The 18,451-nt window shown below is 38.0% G+C and overlaps 1 protein-coding gene across 1 annotated transcript in view; it reads right to left on the bottom strand.

The window, feature by feature from the left end:
- mpp7b (MAGUK p55 scaffold protein 7b) overlaps positions 1-18,451 on the bottom strand; it is a 75,503-nt gene that overhangs the window by 50,834 nt on the left and 6,218 nt on the right. Inside the window, exons 2-7 of the mRNA XM_082174011.1 lie at positions 12,785-12,903; positions 12,501-12,557; positions 11,157-11,233; positions 8,992-9,110; positions 4,518-4,595; positions 494-574 (exon numbers count right to left, since the gene is read on the bottom strand). Of these exons, the coding sequence (XP_082030137.1) occupies positions 494-574; positions 4,518-4,595; positions 8,992-9,110; positions 11,157-11,184 (306 nt within the window). The 5' untranslated portion in view covers positions 11,185-11,233; positions 12,501-12,557; positions 12,785-12,903. The remainder of the gene's footprint in view (positions 1-493; positions 575-4,517; positions 4,596-8,991; positions 9,111-11,156; positions 11,234-12,500; positions 12,558-12,784; positions 12,904-18,451) is intronic.

Below are 18,451 nucleotides of genomic sequence, written 5' to 3'. Positions count from 1 at the left end.
ATAAAGTATCTTTCCACACTGAATATCACCTCACTGAGGCAACCCAGTTTTGCCTTATAAAATGTGAGAGCCAAACAAACGATCCAAGAAGCAACATATCATTAGACCAATCACAAATAAAGCTGTCAAGGCCCTCATAAGTAAAACTCCTGAACTCTATAAACTTAATGTGTGGGTCTGTTTTGTAACAGCTCTAAATGTGAATTTTCTTTCTTTTTATGTCCAGTTCATGCTTGATGTCAGAGAGTAATGTACATTTTCGATATTTTATCAGTTGTATATAATCATCTGATCCAAAAGAAGCCTACAACAGACAACCCGTGAAAAGAAAGAAATACTCATAACTTGGATTGATTTTACACCAAATACCATTAATGTACTTTATCTAATGACACCAGCCCACCATAAAAGCAGGAATACTTTTATCTGCTTCTGTTTTCAGTAAGTCGGATATGTCAATCCACCTTTCTTGAGATGTACATTCTCTTCTCACCTGTACATGAGGTTTGGAGAGCAAGTGTAACAACTCTGTTGTCTCTGGGCTGGTGACAACACCACGCAGCTCTTCCGCCAACTGGAACGAAACATGAAAAACAACTAAATGTGATAATGTTAAATGTGATGATGTTATAACAGGCAAAAGTCTCTGACCATCCCTTTTGGCTTATAGTTTTTTGCTCAAGTATCATGAACCGATCTGGTAAGAGTTTGCTTTGGCAATGCTTGGTGGTCTGGTTCAATCTATCCCAACCCACTTGACAATACTATGCGAGTGTTTACATAGCAGGTCAAAAAGCCACAGAACCATGAGCCCTGGAGAAATAACTGTTTCTGTTGTGGTTCAGCCAAGCAAAAACCAACTAGACTGAATGTGGTTGTGAGTAACACCGGACCTGACGTTAAACATACATTAAATCTCCAAAACTGAAATTTTACACTGAGCTGCAACGTAAGGAAAGTGCTTTTAAAGGCTTAATGCTCCAAAATGTCCTCCTCGTTTTCAGTCTGAGAGAAGATGGAAATCGATATCACTTCAAAACCACTCTTTGCCTTAATGAAATACAGCGTGCACAGTCAAAAGATGGACATAATCTTTGTTTTAAGAGTCTCTGCAGAATTGAGTTGATAAAGACAGGGCTGATTCTTTTTGCAAGATGTGCAAGGAAGAGGAAAAACTTCGTTTTATAGGCTAATAGAAATTTGAATACTGTTAAAGGGAGATAATTGTAATGGAAAAAGAAAGAGGTTGAAGTGTAATCCAACTGATAACGTAAAGATGGTAACGTTAATGATTTTGCGATTTTTACTTTACAGGGCAGAACATTGACGTTTTTTAATTTCTTTTTTTCTGTGAGCCTTGTTGAGCTAGTAGTTTGATTTGTTTTTTGTCAGAATACTGTGTTGGTTTGAAATCATTAAGATTTTTGAATGTTTTTGAAAATATCAAAACTGCATTTTGGCTGCTTTTACTTGATCAAACTTACAGTAAAATCCAAATCAGCATATTAGAATGATTTCTGAACGATCATGTGACACTGAAGACTGAAGTAATGATGCTGAAAATTCAGCTTTTTTTGCCATAAAATGATGGTGCAAAAATGACTGATTCGCATGATGCATCCAAGACTATCAAATGGAAACATAAACTTCCAATCCAATGAAGCTTCCAATGACAACTGGATATAAGTCTTCAGATGACACACAGCTCATATTACCATGACTCACTGGAACACAACACATGAAATAAGCGTCTTTGCAGTACAGAGTGTTTCTTGCATTATATGACATGGAAGACATTTACTTGTCCAGTGCGGCTTCATAGTGAAAGCAATGTGACAAGCGATGAAGCAAGTGGCTGTTGCACCAACTGGTTCAGGTCAATGGCCATGTTTATTGATGAGTGCAGCTTTCTCCTTTCTCAGATAAGCAGTCAACATTATTAATGTTGCATTTCTCCAAAACACCGGTTTAGTCTCCCAAGGCGTGTCTCACAAAGCAGTTTGAGGAAACTCAAAAATGACTAATGATTTGATCCTGATTTATCAGTTAACTATGATTAACCATAATGAGTGTTTCACATGAAGTGTGACATTTACGAACATCATGTGAAACAGAAGAAAGTCGGTGTGATTAAATTGTCTTCTGATGAATGTCAATTTTTAATGTAAATTAAAATGCTTACAAATGTTGTTAAACTTTCAATTCATACATGATCATGCAGTTCTTGAAAATATACAATGTTTTTAAACTTCAGGTCATATAGTACCCTATGGACATATAAGAATGACTGGTCTTACTTTATATTAGGTGTCTTTAACATGCACTTATGTACTTATGACAAAATAATAATAATAATAATTAGATACAATTTACTTATTGTGTTCATGTACTATTCCAAAACACTCAGGTTTGGTGTATGGGTAGGTGTAAGGGTTGGTATAAACCCTAAACTGATAAACAGTGCACAGTGGTCAATTTGATTACTATAAGGGAACACAGTTCAAACTGTTACATTGTTTCGATATATGTATTTCCTTGAAGAAAAAAAAAAAATTCTTCTGTTGATGTATGATTCAAGGAATATCCTTTGTTTAAGGATATAGTATACTAAGTGTTGAGGCAATAAAAACATGTTTTGCACCCAAATTAAAACATGTGTCGTTGTTGTCTTTAGCTAGCATTTAGCTAAACTTAGCTATTACACAAACCTTGTTACTTAATGATTAGTAAACATTTATAAACATTTACAAATAATGGTTTTGTTAATGGCAAAAATAAATAACAGTTGCAACTTTAGATTGGGTTCTGCAAAAACATGACCAAATAATGAATTAATAATTTGTAAAGATATGTAAACCTTTTTCTGCCAGAAACTGCTCAGCTGCCTCCTCCGCTCTCACTACTCTTGATGGCAGGGCGGTCAAAATGTACGTGGAGATCACACAGGTGAAGTGTGCAGTTGCGGTGCAATTGTGTCTGCAAAATGCTGCCACCTGGCGGGGTCGTCCACGTCTCCCATCCAAGGCCTTTAAGTTCTCGTCTGCACTCACATCCAAGGCTTACAGTGCCACTGGACAGGCCGCCTTCTCCCTGCATGCCATGGTCCTCCTGCAAGTATACCAGGACAAGGAACTAAAAGAGCTGCACAAGGGTAGTTCTGACCCCGGGTTGATGCAGGAGCCGCGTACAGCGACGGACCTCGGGCTCCGGGCGACAAAAGTCACTGCGCGGTCCCTGGGGAAGACGATGTCCAGCCTGGTGGTCCAGGAGCACCATCTCTGACTGAGCCTGGCCGAGATGAAGGAGGTCGACAGATTTCGCTTTCTTGATTCCCCCATCTTCCAAGCCGGCCTCTTCTGCGTTTTGCCCAGCAATTCTCGGCAGTACAGAAGCAGACGGAGGCGATCAAACACCTCCTGCCTTGTCAGTTTGAGGCTGCCCCCCGCCCCGCCTGCTTGTCACCAAGGGTGTCGAGGAAGTTAAAATCATTTGAAACATCAGAGATTGACATTCTCCGTGCACAGCCCTGTCCCTTCTTCTGTCACAACAGGTGTGGGGGGACCAGGAGGCTTGCTCGAGCTCGGAAGGGGCAGCAGTGGTGGCGTCTTCCTAATTCGTCAATCATTTAGACATAACGTTGAGTGTGACTGACTAAAAGGGAAGGAGGAAGGAGGAAACTGAGATTTTACGCCCCGTCGCCACAATTCCTGTACCTCCTCTGGCATGGCCGGGACCCAGTCTCAGCTCCTCAGCGGAAAACTTAATGTGAGAATTCGCACACTGCCTTATATACCCGGAAGTGGCTGCAAATCTCACTTGCCAATGTGCATTGGCTTGTTTTGTTACCACTCGAAGGTGATTGGGCTCTCAGGCAAGATCCCAGTTCGTCAGTCGTTCTGAAGTAACGTCATCGTTCCCTCCTTCAGGGAACGGGGACGATCTTCATAAGCTTTAAAAAAAGGTTTTTGTTTTTCACATTCACAATGGAACACACATATATAGCATGTAATAATATACATTTTAGATAATAAATAATCTGAGTTTTTTCCCAATCTTTCCCTACTTCCTGAGACAGGTTTCTGACCAGCATTACGTAGCATCATTGGCTCAACCAATGGTGCATGTTTAGGGCAGGACTATTTGTTTGTCCTACCAGGGGCAGATAAAAGGGGTGTTGGGGAAACTTCTTTGAAACTTTTTTTTTTATTTATGTTTCATCATGTTGGTGGTTATACACTGCGGTTTTATAGAGTTAAGGGGAAACCAGGTCATTTTGGGCATGTATACACAAAAATGCAGTTTTGGCCTTAGGAGTTGCCAAATTATTTCATTAAAAAAAATAACACAATAAATAAGTGAGTGTCTGTGAGGCTGCATGTGCAGCACAAATATTTATGTGACTCTGGAGTGTTCACTATAGTAATCCCTTCCAGTACACTTCAAACCGACAACACTAAACAGACTACAGGTCCTGCAACTGAATCTCGTCCCACTGGATGCCCCAGAGGAGAACTTACGTCCTGAGCCAGGCCCTGTGTGCTATCCAGCAGCGGAGCAGGCCGCTGGGCCCTGTACTTCTGCAGCCTGTCATAGACCTGTGAGAAGAGGAGAAGTGGCGTTAGGCTGTCGTCCAATACCCAGAGGGTTAGTGCTCACCCCTTTGACCCTCACCCTTGAAATTCATCTAGTAGCAAAATGTTTCTCTGTAGTTTGAGAGTAATATATCACACGTCTGATGAGCAAAAGTAACCAAAAGGTAATATATCAGTCAAATACAAACTAACATTAAAGGCTAAGGAGTTTTGGGTGTTTATCTGTCTGTCCATCCACTTGGCTCCACTTTATGTGCGGCATAAGCAATGGGAAAGCTATTAGAATATCAGCCAAGAAAGATGTAATCATATTTACGGCCCTCACACAGCTAACAGCACTCATAAAAAGAGGAACATGTTTCAAAACAGATGTATTAAGTAAAACAATTTTACATTTTTTAAAAGATGATATCACACACTAAATCCAGACACATTTTGGCCTGTAGTTTTGGGGCCGCATTCTACACAAAACTTCACAAAGTATTTTTACAGACTTGCTGTCACCTAATGTCTCTTGTTGTTTCATAATGCAAATCCATGTGCAAAAAAAATAATGTAAATTCATATGTCTAAATAAATATGTAAAATATTTATTTCCACAATAAGAGAACTGCCAGTATGTCAACCCAGTGATATGCAAAAACTACAATTTATGGAGATGTATTCTGACTCAGACCACATGCTACATTTATTTCAGATTTTTATGGTACATTTCTTGTAAAGTTTCTTCTTGTTTGTAATGGCAGTATAATTGCTTATTTTCCAACAGAAAAAGAGCTCTGATTTCCTTTACAGTCAAATGGCAGAGCCTTGGAAAAAGCAGAAACATTCTCTTTGCGCATACTTATTATAATCCTTTAGTTGCACGTTTGTGTTCGCTGCTGCTGAGACGGACTCTGCCATTAGTTGGAACTTGTTGTGTGGTGAGAATTGGTCTGAGATATTTCAGACTCATGCAGAAATGTTTTGAACAAAATAAATGAATAGCTTGCTTATTGGGGGATACCTGGCAATGTAACAAACACTTTTTTTTTTAATGGATCCTCAACAAGTGTGTGGGTGAAGTTTCAAGAATTTTTTTTAGCAGTGAATTGTGACTAAACATATTTAGAATTATGTTATAATTATTATGATTGCAGGTTTATATGATCTCATTTCAATTTTAAAACTACATGGAATATTTGTTCTTTTAAAATCACTTGAATTTTTCATTATTTGAACTGTAATGAAGGAAAAAAGATTATAAAATTACAGAACATAATATACATAAACCTAGTTACATACATCCAATACTATTCAAAAGTTTGAGGTTGGTAAAATTTAGTTTTAAACATTATTATGGCCTCTTATGTTCACCAAGGCTGCATTTATTTTATTTTTTTTTAAATACAATAAAAATCTGTATTGTAAAATATTATTATAATTTTAAAAATATATATAGTAGCATTTATTAGTTTTTTAGCAATATAAAAGTCTTTACTGTCACAGATCACATCCTTGCTAAATAAAATATTAGTGCATTTCATTCATTCATTCACTCACTCGTTTATTCATACCAAAAATCTTGAATAAGAATAAAACATCATAAATGTGTTTTATATCCTCTGCACATGTTTGTATGAGCATGTTTTATGATATAGCATGAAGCAGTATTCATAAATGCTACTGGTATTTAATGTAGTGCATTAAAATGATCATTGTGGCATGCATTTGTGCAAGTATTTTCAGCTTTCAAACTATTTTCTTGAGTAGTTCTGTAGTTTCTCTAAGGAAAGTAAAAAGTCAGATTGATTGGAAAATCTGATCCTTTCTTAGCATTAAAAGAGCAACACGGAGCAAAAGCACTGAACACTTAACAGCTCCACGTGACTCATGGAACAGAGCACCAGCAGTCCAGCTGAGCTGTGTTTGGGCTTTTATCACAGTCTCCCCTTCCCCTTCGACCTCTCCTCAACTCCCCCTCTCTCAGTGTCGCAGACAGCATGTGCTGGATTCATTAGACTCGTCTGCCAGCAAAATATGATGCTGGGTGTGCACTGACTGCAGTGTTTGGAGAACTCAGCTTGCAAAAGATTTCATCCTGAAGAAATGCCAGTGTGCCCAGTGCCCATAACTAAACAAAGTGAGTAAATGAGTGAGTGAGTGAATACATGATTAAAGAAGTAGTGTAGTAGTGAGAGACTCACTCACTGAATGAATGAATGAATGAATGAATGGATGAACAGGAAAGAATTTTGAAATAACGAGTTATATAATACTGAACATGGTGAAATAAGCGAATGAGTGAGCTAATGAGTGAAATATAAAAAAATGGGAATGTATGAATAAGTTATTGAATAAATGTGCGAGTAGAGGCTGCATTACTTAATTACTTAACTTACATCACTACATTACTTAAAATCATACAGATTTTAAAACATCATAAACTTGCTGACTTTGACAATAGTTAAAGAGGAAAAGCTGCAATATATACTAAACGACTGAGGGTCACAAACTACCAGACTTCCAGGTCATTCTGAATACAAACCAACTAAGAAACATGCACCTCATTGCAAGGAGACGCATGACAGATATGAAAACAACATGTGCTCTTATCACAAACGTTTGCAGCAAGGATGAGAAGGATCTCAACGCAGCGGTTACTTTATTATATGTACAAATTATATACTAAAACTTAAAACCATGAACAGAACAACCAGTACACACAGACAAGACCAGACAACGAACAGGACAAACACAGGGTTTAAATACACAAGCAAACTAAATCAAAGAAATGAGACACGGGTGATCCAACTCAATCAATCAATTAAATACCATGGAAACCAGTTAACTCAGACAATGGAAACTTAAGATCAACGCAAGCAAACACAAACAGAGAAAATTAAGCCCTGTTTACACGAGAAAAATATTTTATCAGATGTGCCTTTCGTTTAGACGGCGATGGCGTTTTTGGGGCTTAAAAACGCAAAAAAGTGAAACCACCCTCCAGAAATCTTAAAACCGTCGCGTTCTCGTCTAAAGGGTAAAAACGCAAAAGTCTGCTAGACTGCTAGGTTGTACGCAGGCGCGCGGACTTGGTGTTATTGTGTGGCAGTGCTTCACATTGCCACCTAGCCGCCTGGAGTGCATACTACATCGAATTTCACACACTTTTGCATCACCATGCACGCAGATTTCCCCCCCAAAACGCTGTCTAAACGCAGAATAAAAAGTGATAACGCAACGCCACTTTTGCGTTTTCTCTTCAGATTGTTTCCGAAGTAAACATAGCCTTAGACAACCCTGACAGCTCTAAAATCAGTTCAAACAACCAAACGTGTCCTCCAACTGAAAGGAATCGTAGTCTGAAGATCATACACTACGCATCATACACTTATTATTTTCCATTAAATCTGTCAACTGCGACTGCCCACTCTGCAGACTGGCTCTGACTTTCTACAACTAGAGTTACATGGTAACTCCTCCTGTTACATGGTCCTTGTTTGTTAATTAAATAATAGTTTCCAGCACCATGTTGTAGTCAGTATTCTTTTTTCCCTGTTAATCTGCCCATCGTTTTTCCTAGGTGTCACTTCTCTGTATATATACACCTGTGTTTCCCTTGTTTGGTGTCTGGTGTTCTCCTTTATATATGTTTACGAGTGTGTTGTGTTCAGTTCTGTTTTGCCTGCCTTGCCCCATCACGGCCAAAGAGGCCGTCTCTGAAACATCTGCCTGCCCTGTCACGGCAACTAAAGCTGTCTCGGTCTCTCTCTCTCTCTCTCTCTCTCTCTCTCTCTCTCTCTCTCTCTCTCTCTCTCTCTCTCTCTCTCTCTCTCTCTCTCTCTCTCTCTCTCTCTCTCTCTCTCTCTCTCTCTCTCTCTCTCTCTCTCTCTCTCTCTCTCTCTCTCTCTCTCTCTCTCTCTCTCTCTGTGGCCCCACCATGGTCTCGCTGTGGTTTTGTGTGGTCACTCACTGATAGCTTCACAGTTTGTAAAACCAAGCTTAAGTACTGGCTACTATCAGAACAAATCTGCATCCACTAATGACTGTGTTGTAAATTCTTTGTTTTTTATATACTGATTTTGTAAATCTTACATTCCTGGACATATGTATTGTGGTGTATATGTAATATTGTATGTTATTTTATTTGTTTACCTGCTCAGGGACAGCAGATGCAAATTAGCTGTTAGCTAACTCTTGTGCAATTACTCTTAATTGTGCATTGTCCCTGTAAAAATAAACAATAAAGTAAAGTAAGCGAGTAAGTAAATTGAGAAAATGTGCAGGTGCAGGTGTGTCTTCTTATGGTCAAGCTAATGGAACAACTTGATCTAAATAATTTCACCCAATTCGAGTCGTAGCACTGGCAAACAGCAGTCACTAAAGTGGGCTGGTGGCAGCTAAAATAAAGTCTGACCTTAATAAGCAGATGCAGAGTATTGCCCATGAGCATGTCCTGTAGAAAAGTGCTGTCCTCTGAGGTGTCCATGTGATACTCCAGCCCATAAAGCAAAGAGGCCAGCAACCTACACACACCTGAAGATAAGGAGAGGAATATGAGAAACAATCTATTAGTCTCTACTATTCTCTGAACTATTCATCTTTATCATTAAGCATTTTCTTTCCTTTAAAGGTATAGTTCACCCAAAAATGAAAATTAGGTCATCATTTACTCACTCTCAAGTTGTTCAAAACCTGTATGAGTTTCTATTTCTGTTGAACACAAAAGAAGATATTTTGAAGAATGACAGTTGACCGTAGCCAGTGACTTAAATGGTATTTTCTTTCCTACTATGGAAGTCAATGGCTACGTCAACTCTCTGGTTACCGACATTCTTCAAAATATCTTCTTTTGTTCTCAACAGAAGAAAGAAACTCACAGACTTGGAACAAATTGAGGGTGCCGGTGAGTAAATGATGACAAAAATTACTCAAAAACAAAAACTCTCTCTTTAAGTGAGCAAACAGACATATAAATAAAGGATTTGTCTCATTCAAATGTCACCCTCTACTGGTATTAAGTAAAAGTTTGCAACTCTCATCCTCTGTATTGAAACTAAAACATGATGGTTAAATTCAGAAATAGTATATGGCTTCTTTGGCTTTTTACATATTTTATTACTAAACTTAAGTTTAGGAGAGTTGCACCAGACTTTAAACAACATTTAATACAGCTGAATTGACAAACTACTTCCATATACAGTGCTGGTCAGAATTATTTGCCCCCTTGGTAAATATGATCAAAATAAATCTGCATTGTTAATCCTTTTGATATTTTATTTAACAAAATAGCAAAAGTCTAACCTTTCATTGAAGTAAAAGAATTGAAATTGGGGGGAAATCACATTATTAAATACATATTTTTCTCCAAAACACGTTGGGAACAATTATTTGCCCCCTTTTATTAAATACTTTTTGCAACCTCCTTTTTCCAAGATAACAGCTCTGAGTCTTCTCCTATAATGCCTGATGAGTTTGGAGATCACCTGACAAGAGATCAGAGAGCATTCCTCCTTACAGAATCTCTCCAGATCCTTCAGATTCCCAGATCCATGTTGGTGCTTCTTCTCTTCAGTTTTCCACTCATTTTCTTTAGGGTTCAGGTCAGGGACTGGGATGACCATTGCAGATGCTTGGTTTTGTGCTCAGTGACCCATTTTTGTTTTGATTTTGATGTTTGTTTTTGGATCACTGTCCTGTTGATCCAAACATGGCCCGTTATACAGTAAGATTTCTAGCAGAGTTTGTCAGGTTTTGATTTTTTATCTGTTGGTATTTGATCGAATCCATAATGCCATGTATCTGAAGAAGATGTCCAGGACCTCTGGCAGAAAATTAGGCCCACAGCATTAAAGATACAGCAGAGTATTTCATTTTACACATGGGGTACTTTTTTATCCCTGTGTGCACCAAACCCATATTAAGTCTTTGCTGACAAAAAAGCTATTTTGTTTTGTTCTTCCAACAGGACACTGATCCAAAAACAAACATCAAAATCAAAACAAAAATGGGTCACTGAGCACAAAACCAAGCATCTGCAATGGTCATCCCAGTCCCTGACCTGAACCCTAAAGAAAATGAGTGGAAAACTGAAGAGAAGAAGCACCAACATGGATCTGGGAATCTGAAGGATCTGGAGAGATTCTGTAAGGAGGAATGGTCTCTGATCTCTTGTCAGGTGATCTCCAAACTCATCAGGCATTATAGGAGAAGACTCAGAGCTGTTATCTTGGCAAAAGGAGGTTGCAAAACGTATTTAATAAAAGGGGGGCAAATAATTGTTCCCAATGTGTTTTGGAGAAAAACATTTCATAATGTGATTTTCCTCTCACTTTCAATTCTTTTACTTCAATAAAAGGTTAGATTTTTGCATTTAAAAAATAAATAAAAATCAAAATGATAAACAATGCAGATTTATTTTTTACAGCCTTCTTTGATCATATTTACCAAGGGGGCAAATAATTCTGACCAGCACTGTACCTTCTATAACGCCTCTGATCCACAGACTCTGCAGTCTGAAATCTGCAGCCAAAGTATTCACAAGCCCCAACTGCATTCATGACCCTTAAACATCCTTCTCACCTCCTGATCCAGATGATGAGTTTATCATTACTCTGTGGTTTGGTGATGGTATTATTAGACAGAATATGAAGCCCCTGCTTACAAAGAGAAAAATTAATAATTAACATTTAAAGCAATATATTGATATTAGTAGACATATATGAAGTTCATGATAATATCTCAAAATAAACCAAACCTAAAGATTATAAATAGTGGTTTCACATATGATAATACTTCCACCTAGTGGTAAATATGTCTCCTCTTGCTTTTAAGTGGAATATGAAAATAATGAATATATATATTTGTATACTTAAATTCAGCAAGGATTGAATGCAATAAAAGTGGCAGTACAGACATATAATGTTACAAAAGATTTAAATTTCAAATAAAATTTATTTTACTTTCAAGAATCCAGAAAGAAAATGTATCACTGTTTCCACAAACATACTAAGCAACACAACTGCTTTCAACATAGATAATAAAAGTTTCTCGAGCAGCAAATCAGCGTATTCGAATTTCTGATGGATCATGTGACACTGAAGACTGGAGTGATGATGCTGAAAATTCAGCTTTGCATAACAGGAATAAATTATATTTTACAATATATTCAAATAGAAAACAGTTATTTTTAAATGGTAATAATATTTCACAACTCTACAGTTTTTTATCAAAAAAAAAAAAAAATGCAGCCTTGTGAGCATAAGAGGCTTTTTTTATTGGAAAAAAATGTTTAAAATCTTACTGACACCAAACTTTTGTATAGTAAGAATTTCACAATATTTTAATTGGAACAATACATATTGCTCCTTTATTGATTGTAAATATCTTTAACAAATATATTTAATCTTTAGATGCTACTTTTCCTTGTTTTTTGTTTTTCCACACATTTTTGTGCTTTCAGCTCCATTTCAATTCATTCTGTTTTTCTTATTATAAATAACCAACTATTTTATTTCATTTCAGCCTCAAAAAGAGATCTCATTTTACAATGCCATGTTATTATTTACTTTTACAAATATAAACAGCTTATTTTGTGAGATCATTCATATTCTTTAGAGTAAAAGAGTAGAACATTACTTAATGTCAATATTGGAAAACTGCAATAGCACACTTTTCATTTAGTCAGATTCCAACACTGTTGTATCAATGCTCGGTTCACTTGGTACTGGATTGAAAATGGCACTGGCAGTGTGACCCAACATATAAAACAACACAGTATGGACTGCATTTATGCTAGGATAATTATCCTACGATATTAATCTTCTCAGTCATCTCTCACTAGACCCTATAAACAGGATTGACTGTGATAATCACAAAACTCTTATTTGTATCAGAAATCAAACATTGCAATATTCAATAGCTTACCTGGCCTGCAGAATGAGGTACCAATAATGGTCTTGTCTGGTAGTTCACTTCTCAACTCTGCATGAAGGAAAAAAGAGTGACAATGGCTCATTCACATTTCACACACTATCAGGCAGATTGGTACTCATCAACAATGACCTGAATGGAGCAGACAAGCAGAAACACTCAATAATGCAGAGCAGCATTTGACCTATTTAGTTGTCCCCACACATACTGTAGCACAAATAAATCTTCTGCAACAAACAAACAGGCACATTAAAATCCAACAACATTTATTGACTGACCTATTTCAAGTAGATATCTGATAATGGACTTGTAGCGCCTTCCAGGACAGTTAAGAGAAGAACTCCAGAAACTCCATCCCCATGTCTCTCTTGTGCAGGACTACTATAATGAAACTAAACTAATATTATCATTAAAGTATACATATTTACTTATGAAAACCAATATGAGCATAATTGGCTTACCAATAATTATTGGCTTTCCAATAATTATGCCAGTAGGTCTTCGACAACTGTGAAATAATTTCTGTTTCCGGTACAGACTGCATTATGTCAGAGAATGTCTATTAGGATTATTATGTCTACTATGGGAATGTGACGTGACAAAAGAAAGAACGACTCGGATCGGGTGGTGAGGTAAACTAACAGACGAAGACCAAGCTACGCAATTAATTAATACTTTCTGTTTCTCATAATTTGACATTGGCTGTATTAGTTTTTTCTCTCTCTTAATTTAAATGGAGAAGTTGGCTAGTAACATAACATTTCAATTATATTCTGAAGAAATTAATTGAAAAAAAGATCTGAACGAGACTCAAAGATCCGAGTCAGTAAAATGATCCGAACTTCCTATCACTAGTATGCAAATACATACGTTTACAGACAGGTAGGACAGATTGTGAACAGATTCAACCAGTATAACAAAAAGTGTTTATGAAAAACATATGCTACATTACCATACATTTAAGATGCAAGTGTTACCTTAAAATGAAATTTCTACTTTATCTAACGTCTTGTTCAATTTTGTTGGTTTAACCTAATGTATTTGAAAAAAAGAAGCATTTGAATAATCTTTGCTTTTCAAAATTAGTCATAAAACATAATCACTCTTGGTAAAAGCTGCCTAAGTGCTAGCTAGCATGTTAGCTTAGCACAGCATAAACACTTTTATGGGGTGGTTGAATATGATTTCACTTTTCTAACTTTAGTTAGTGTGTAATGTAATGTTGCTGTTTGAGCATAAACAATATCTGCAAAGTTACAACGCTCAAAGTTCAAAACATTCATCAACTAACCATTCAGAAATGTCCTGTTGCATTTTACATGTTGTCACTTCTTCTTGAGTCTCTTCATTTTTGTCTGACTCCGGTTTGAACATAAAAGGCTAAAAGTTTTTGAAATTTTCAGTGCATGTCTGTATGAGGTAAAAGGACACAAGCTCTTGAAGCTCCGCCCTCTGTGCTGGGAGCAGCAGCTCATTTACATTTAAAGGACAGACACAAAAATGGTGCATTTTTGCTCACCCTCAAAAAGTGACAACTTTAACATGCTATATACAAATATCTGTGGGGTATTTTGAGCTAAAACTTCACATACATACTCTGGGGACATCAGAGACTTATTTTACATCTTGTGAAAAGGGCATTATACCACTCACTTTACGCGTCTGGTTAGGACACAGTGTTAGGCTGTTTAAATTTGCTTTTCAAAGCTGCAATTTCTTCCAAAGGCCAACTCAAGCAACATAACTAACGAGCAGCATCATGAGCTGTTTATTTTCCCTGTTTATTTTTTTGTCTGAACTGCCATACTCTGCCATACTCTGCCATACTTAAACACCGCCCCTGATCTTGGTGGCATATGGTGGGGAGGAATTGGAGCTGGCCATAGGGTCTGTGCAGAGGACTTGTCTGGTTCTTGTGGTCTTTTCTGAAGATCTGTGCCGATGGCTGTCGTGTCGACAAGGTCTTCATAAGGAATCTGTCTCTAGGGCTCAACTAGTTGTCATGGTCTCAGCTGACATCCAGGGCTGTTGTGGTCGTCAAGGTGCTGGTCCACCATCTGATCTACTGTAGATACGGACCATATCTGGCTGACTATGGTAACCTCGGGATAAGGATGAAACAGAGAGACTAATATAAGCATAGATGCCATTCTTCTTACAATTTAACAAGTACATCGGTTGTCATGGGAAGTGTTCCTGGTTGCGGTTGACCTATAATTAATGCAGCCTAATAGTCCTTTAATGGATTTTAGGAATGTGACAGTGTGTTATATGCTAGGTTAAAGAGATGGGTCTTTAATCTAGATTTAAACAGACAGAGTGTGTCTGCCTCCTGAACAAGGCTAGAAAATAAGACTGTTCAGAGTGTGGGCGCTAAATAGGAAAAGGATCTACCACCCGCAGTCGATTTTCGATTTGATAGGAATTAACAACTGGTGTGGTGCGCTCATTATCAGTCACGCCACCGGCCTTCTCACAACTCTCGGCACGCTCTGCTTGCCGTGCCAGGTCTGTGTCAAACAGAGCACTTATATCATTTTTAAAAAGTGCTTTTGTAGAAAAGGGATCTAATACTATTCAGCAAATTCAGCTTTATCATTTGTTTATCTGTATTATATGTGTTTTTTATTTGTTGGACAATTAAATTATTACCCTTATGAGTATAGGAGTTTATTTATTTATTTATTTACTAGTTCGGGGAGCAGACACAGTCTCTATATTATAATATCTAGGTGAAAGAGTCTCAATGTGCTGAGATTTATATGACTCCTGCGACATGATGTGGCTATAGAAATAGGCCCCAGTTAGTCAAGTACCAACTCAACAATTATGTGACATATTTCTAGAAAGAAGAGTGGCACCACCCCAGGAGGGATGCAGACCATCTCTTTTTAACAGGTCAGATCTGCCCCAAAAATTGTCACATTTTCCATGAATCTTATATTCTGTGGACACCACTTAGACATCCAGCCATTGTGCGATGACAGTCTGCTATGTATCCCATCACTACGGTGAACAGGGAGGGGGCCAGTGCATACTACAGTGTCTGACATCGTACTTGCGAGTTCACTCACCTCTTTAACAAAACCCTGACGAAGTCGGACATAAAATCTTTTCAAACAAAGTTTTTACGTTAAATAATTTAAACTCATATTATTATTTAATGTCCAGGAATTTATATGATGTGTAAACAAATAATAAGCTGATGTAGTCACATTGTCATCATCGCAAAATAAACCCCTTCACTTCAAGACACACCGAATCACCCTGTCGAGGGTTTATTATGCGATAGCTGGTTGTGCTTTATCTTTTACATATTAAACCACACTTTGCTTTTGCATTTCTCCAAGCTTGATAACGTAATGTAATGAAGTTACACATTCCATGCGATGTCCATCCATGACTGACTGTCACCAGATTTGAGCAATGAACTTTTTTGAATCGTGAATTTCAGCAGAAATGGTTAAAAACAAGCCAATCGCACGACATTTGGTAGGGAAGCATCTGGGGAGGCCAAGGGGGTGCCACCCCTGGACACCATAGCTCCGCCCCTGCATTGAACTGCTATAAAGTCACATTTTGTGACTTTAACTGCACATTTGAAAACATGCTGATATTTTGGTAAAACAACAATCTTGCTCATATGGTACTGCATTCTTCCATCTTAAAAATATATCTAAATTACAACATATGCTTTCAATGAAAAATGTGGAATAGTTCATATGTTCATGACAACAAGGCTAGATTATTGTAATGCTCTTCTGGGTGGTTGCTCTGCATGCTTAATATACAAACTACAGCTGGTCCAAATGCAGAAACTAGAGTTCTTACTAGATCAAGGTATGACCATATTTGCCTGGTTCTGTCAACACTGCATTGGCTCCCTATTAAACATCGTATACATTTAAAAATATTTCTGATTGCTTACATTATAGTCCTTCACGTCTATTGCGATCTCAAAATTCTGTCCAGTTGATAATACCTAGAATATCAAAATCAACTGCAGGCGGTAGATCCTTTTCCTATTTAGCACCTAAACGTTGGTCTTAGTAGCATTGTTCTGGAAGCAGACACAGTTTAAGTTTCTAGACTAAAAACACATCTCTTTAACCTGGCATACACATAGAATATTATAAATTAATATTTTTTAAATTTAAACGATTGTTAGGCTGCATATAGGTCAGCCGGAACTGGGAACACTTCCTATAACAACTGATGTACACGTTACATCATGAATGGCATCTAAGCTAATGTTAGTCTTTCTGTTTATTCTGAGATTTACCGTAGTCAGCCGGATCCGGGCCGGATCCAGATCAGATGGTGGATCTTCGCCTAGACACGACCACAACGCATCCCTGAAGTGTCAGCAGAGATTGTGTCAACTAGACTCTCCCCAATGGGACTCTCCCATTGGCACTGATCCCCAACAAACTCGTTTCCATACCGTTGTGATGACTCCGACTTCCAACCAGATGGACATTCAGAATGTTCTGATCCAATCTGACTTCTGACCTGTAATGCTGCCTGAATCATAATCACACACTTTAGTGATTCCATAATCACTTTATGGTGTCGTGGAGGAGTGAGGTGTCTACGTAAAAAAAAAAAAAAAAAAAAAGTACACGTACTGAGTTAGATTAAACTGGGAAGGTTCATAGCACTTGCATATTGTTGTTAGTTTAACTGTTTCTATTGTTCTCATTTGTAGGTCACTTTGGATAAAAGCGTCTGCTAAATGAATAAATGTAAATGTAAAATGTAAAACCTAGCTACTGGGGTGCCTCAGGGTTCAGTGCTTGGACCACTTCTCTTCTCCATCTACATGACATCACTAGGATCTGTCATTAAGAAACATGGCTTTTCCTATCATTGCTATGGTGATGATATCAACTCTACCTCTCATTCCAGCCGGATGATCCGATGGTTGCTGCTCGCATCTCAGCCTGCCTGACAGACATTTCTGGCTGGATGAAGGACCACCTCCTTTAACTAAACCTTGCGAAGACAGAACTGCTTGTGGTCCCGGCCAACCCAACACTACACCACAACTTCTCCATTCAGCTGGGTTCGTCAACCATAACTCCATCAAGGTCAGCCAGGAACCTAGTTGTAATTGATGATCAATTGAACTTCACAGACCACATTGCTAGAACTGCCTGATCCTGCAGATTTGCCTTAGACAACATTAGGAGGATCAGGCCCTCCCTATCAGAGCATGCTACACAACTCCTTGTCCAAGCGCTTGTTCTATCCAGACTGGACTATTGTAATGCTGTCTTGGCAGGTCTTCCAGCTTGCACTGTCAAACCTCTGCAACTGTTCCAGAATGCTGCAGCAAGAGTGGTCTTTAACAAGCCGAAGAGAGCACACGTCACTCCTCTCCTCACAAAATTGCACTGCTTTCCATTTGCTGCTCGCATCAAATTCAAGTCACTGATGTTTGCCTACAGAACAACCACTGACTCTGCTCCCTTTTACCTAAACTCATTACTCCAGACTTACGTGCTATCCAGAAACTTGCAAATGAACGTCGTCTTGTGGTGCCATCTCAAAGAGGCACAAAATATCTTTCTCAGACCTTACTTTGACTGTTCCTGCTGGTGGAATGACCTGCCCAACTCAACCAGAGCTGCTAAGCTCCGTAGCCATTTTCAAGAAACGGCTGAAGATGCATCTTTTTATTGTTCTCCTCATTTGTAAGCTGCTTTAGATAAAAGCGTCTGCTAAATGATTAAATGTAAATGTAATGCAATGTAATGAACTGAGCTGGACGATGACATCACTGTTTTCTCCAGCGAGGCTAAATTAATAACTTTTTTACAACAAAAGATAGCCATGTTAAACTGTGAGACTACAACTTTAGTCTAAAAGTTAGACTATGACGCTATTTTCTTCTAGAAAATGCTGTGCAGCCGAAAAAAAGTGTGTTGCATTATTTTCCTGTT

Source organism: Leuciscus leuciscus, assembly GCF_965113295.1.
Source record: "Leuciscus leuciscus genome assembly, chromosome: 6".
Classification (NCBI taxonomy): Eukaryota; Metazoa; Chordata; class Actinopteri; order Cypriniformes; family Leuciscidae; genus Leuciscus; species Leuciscus leuciscus.
This window is presented reverse-complemented; position numbering and strand designations above follow the sequence as displayed.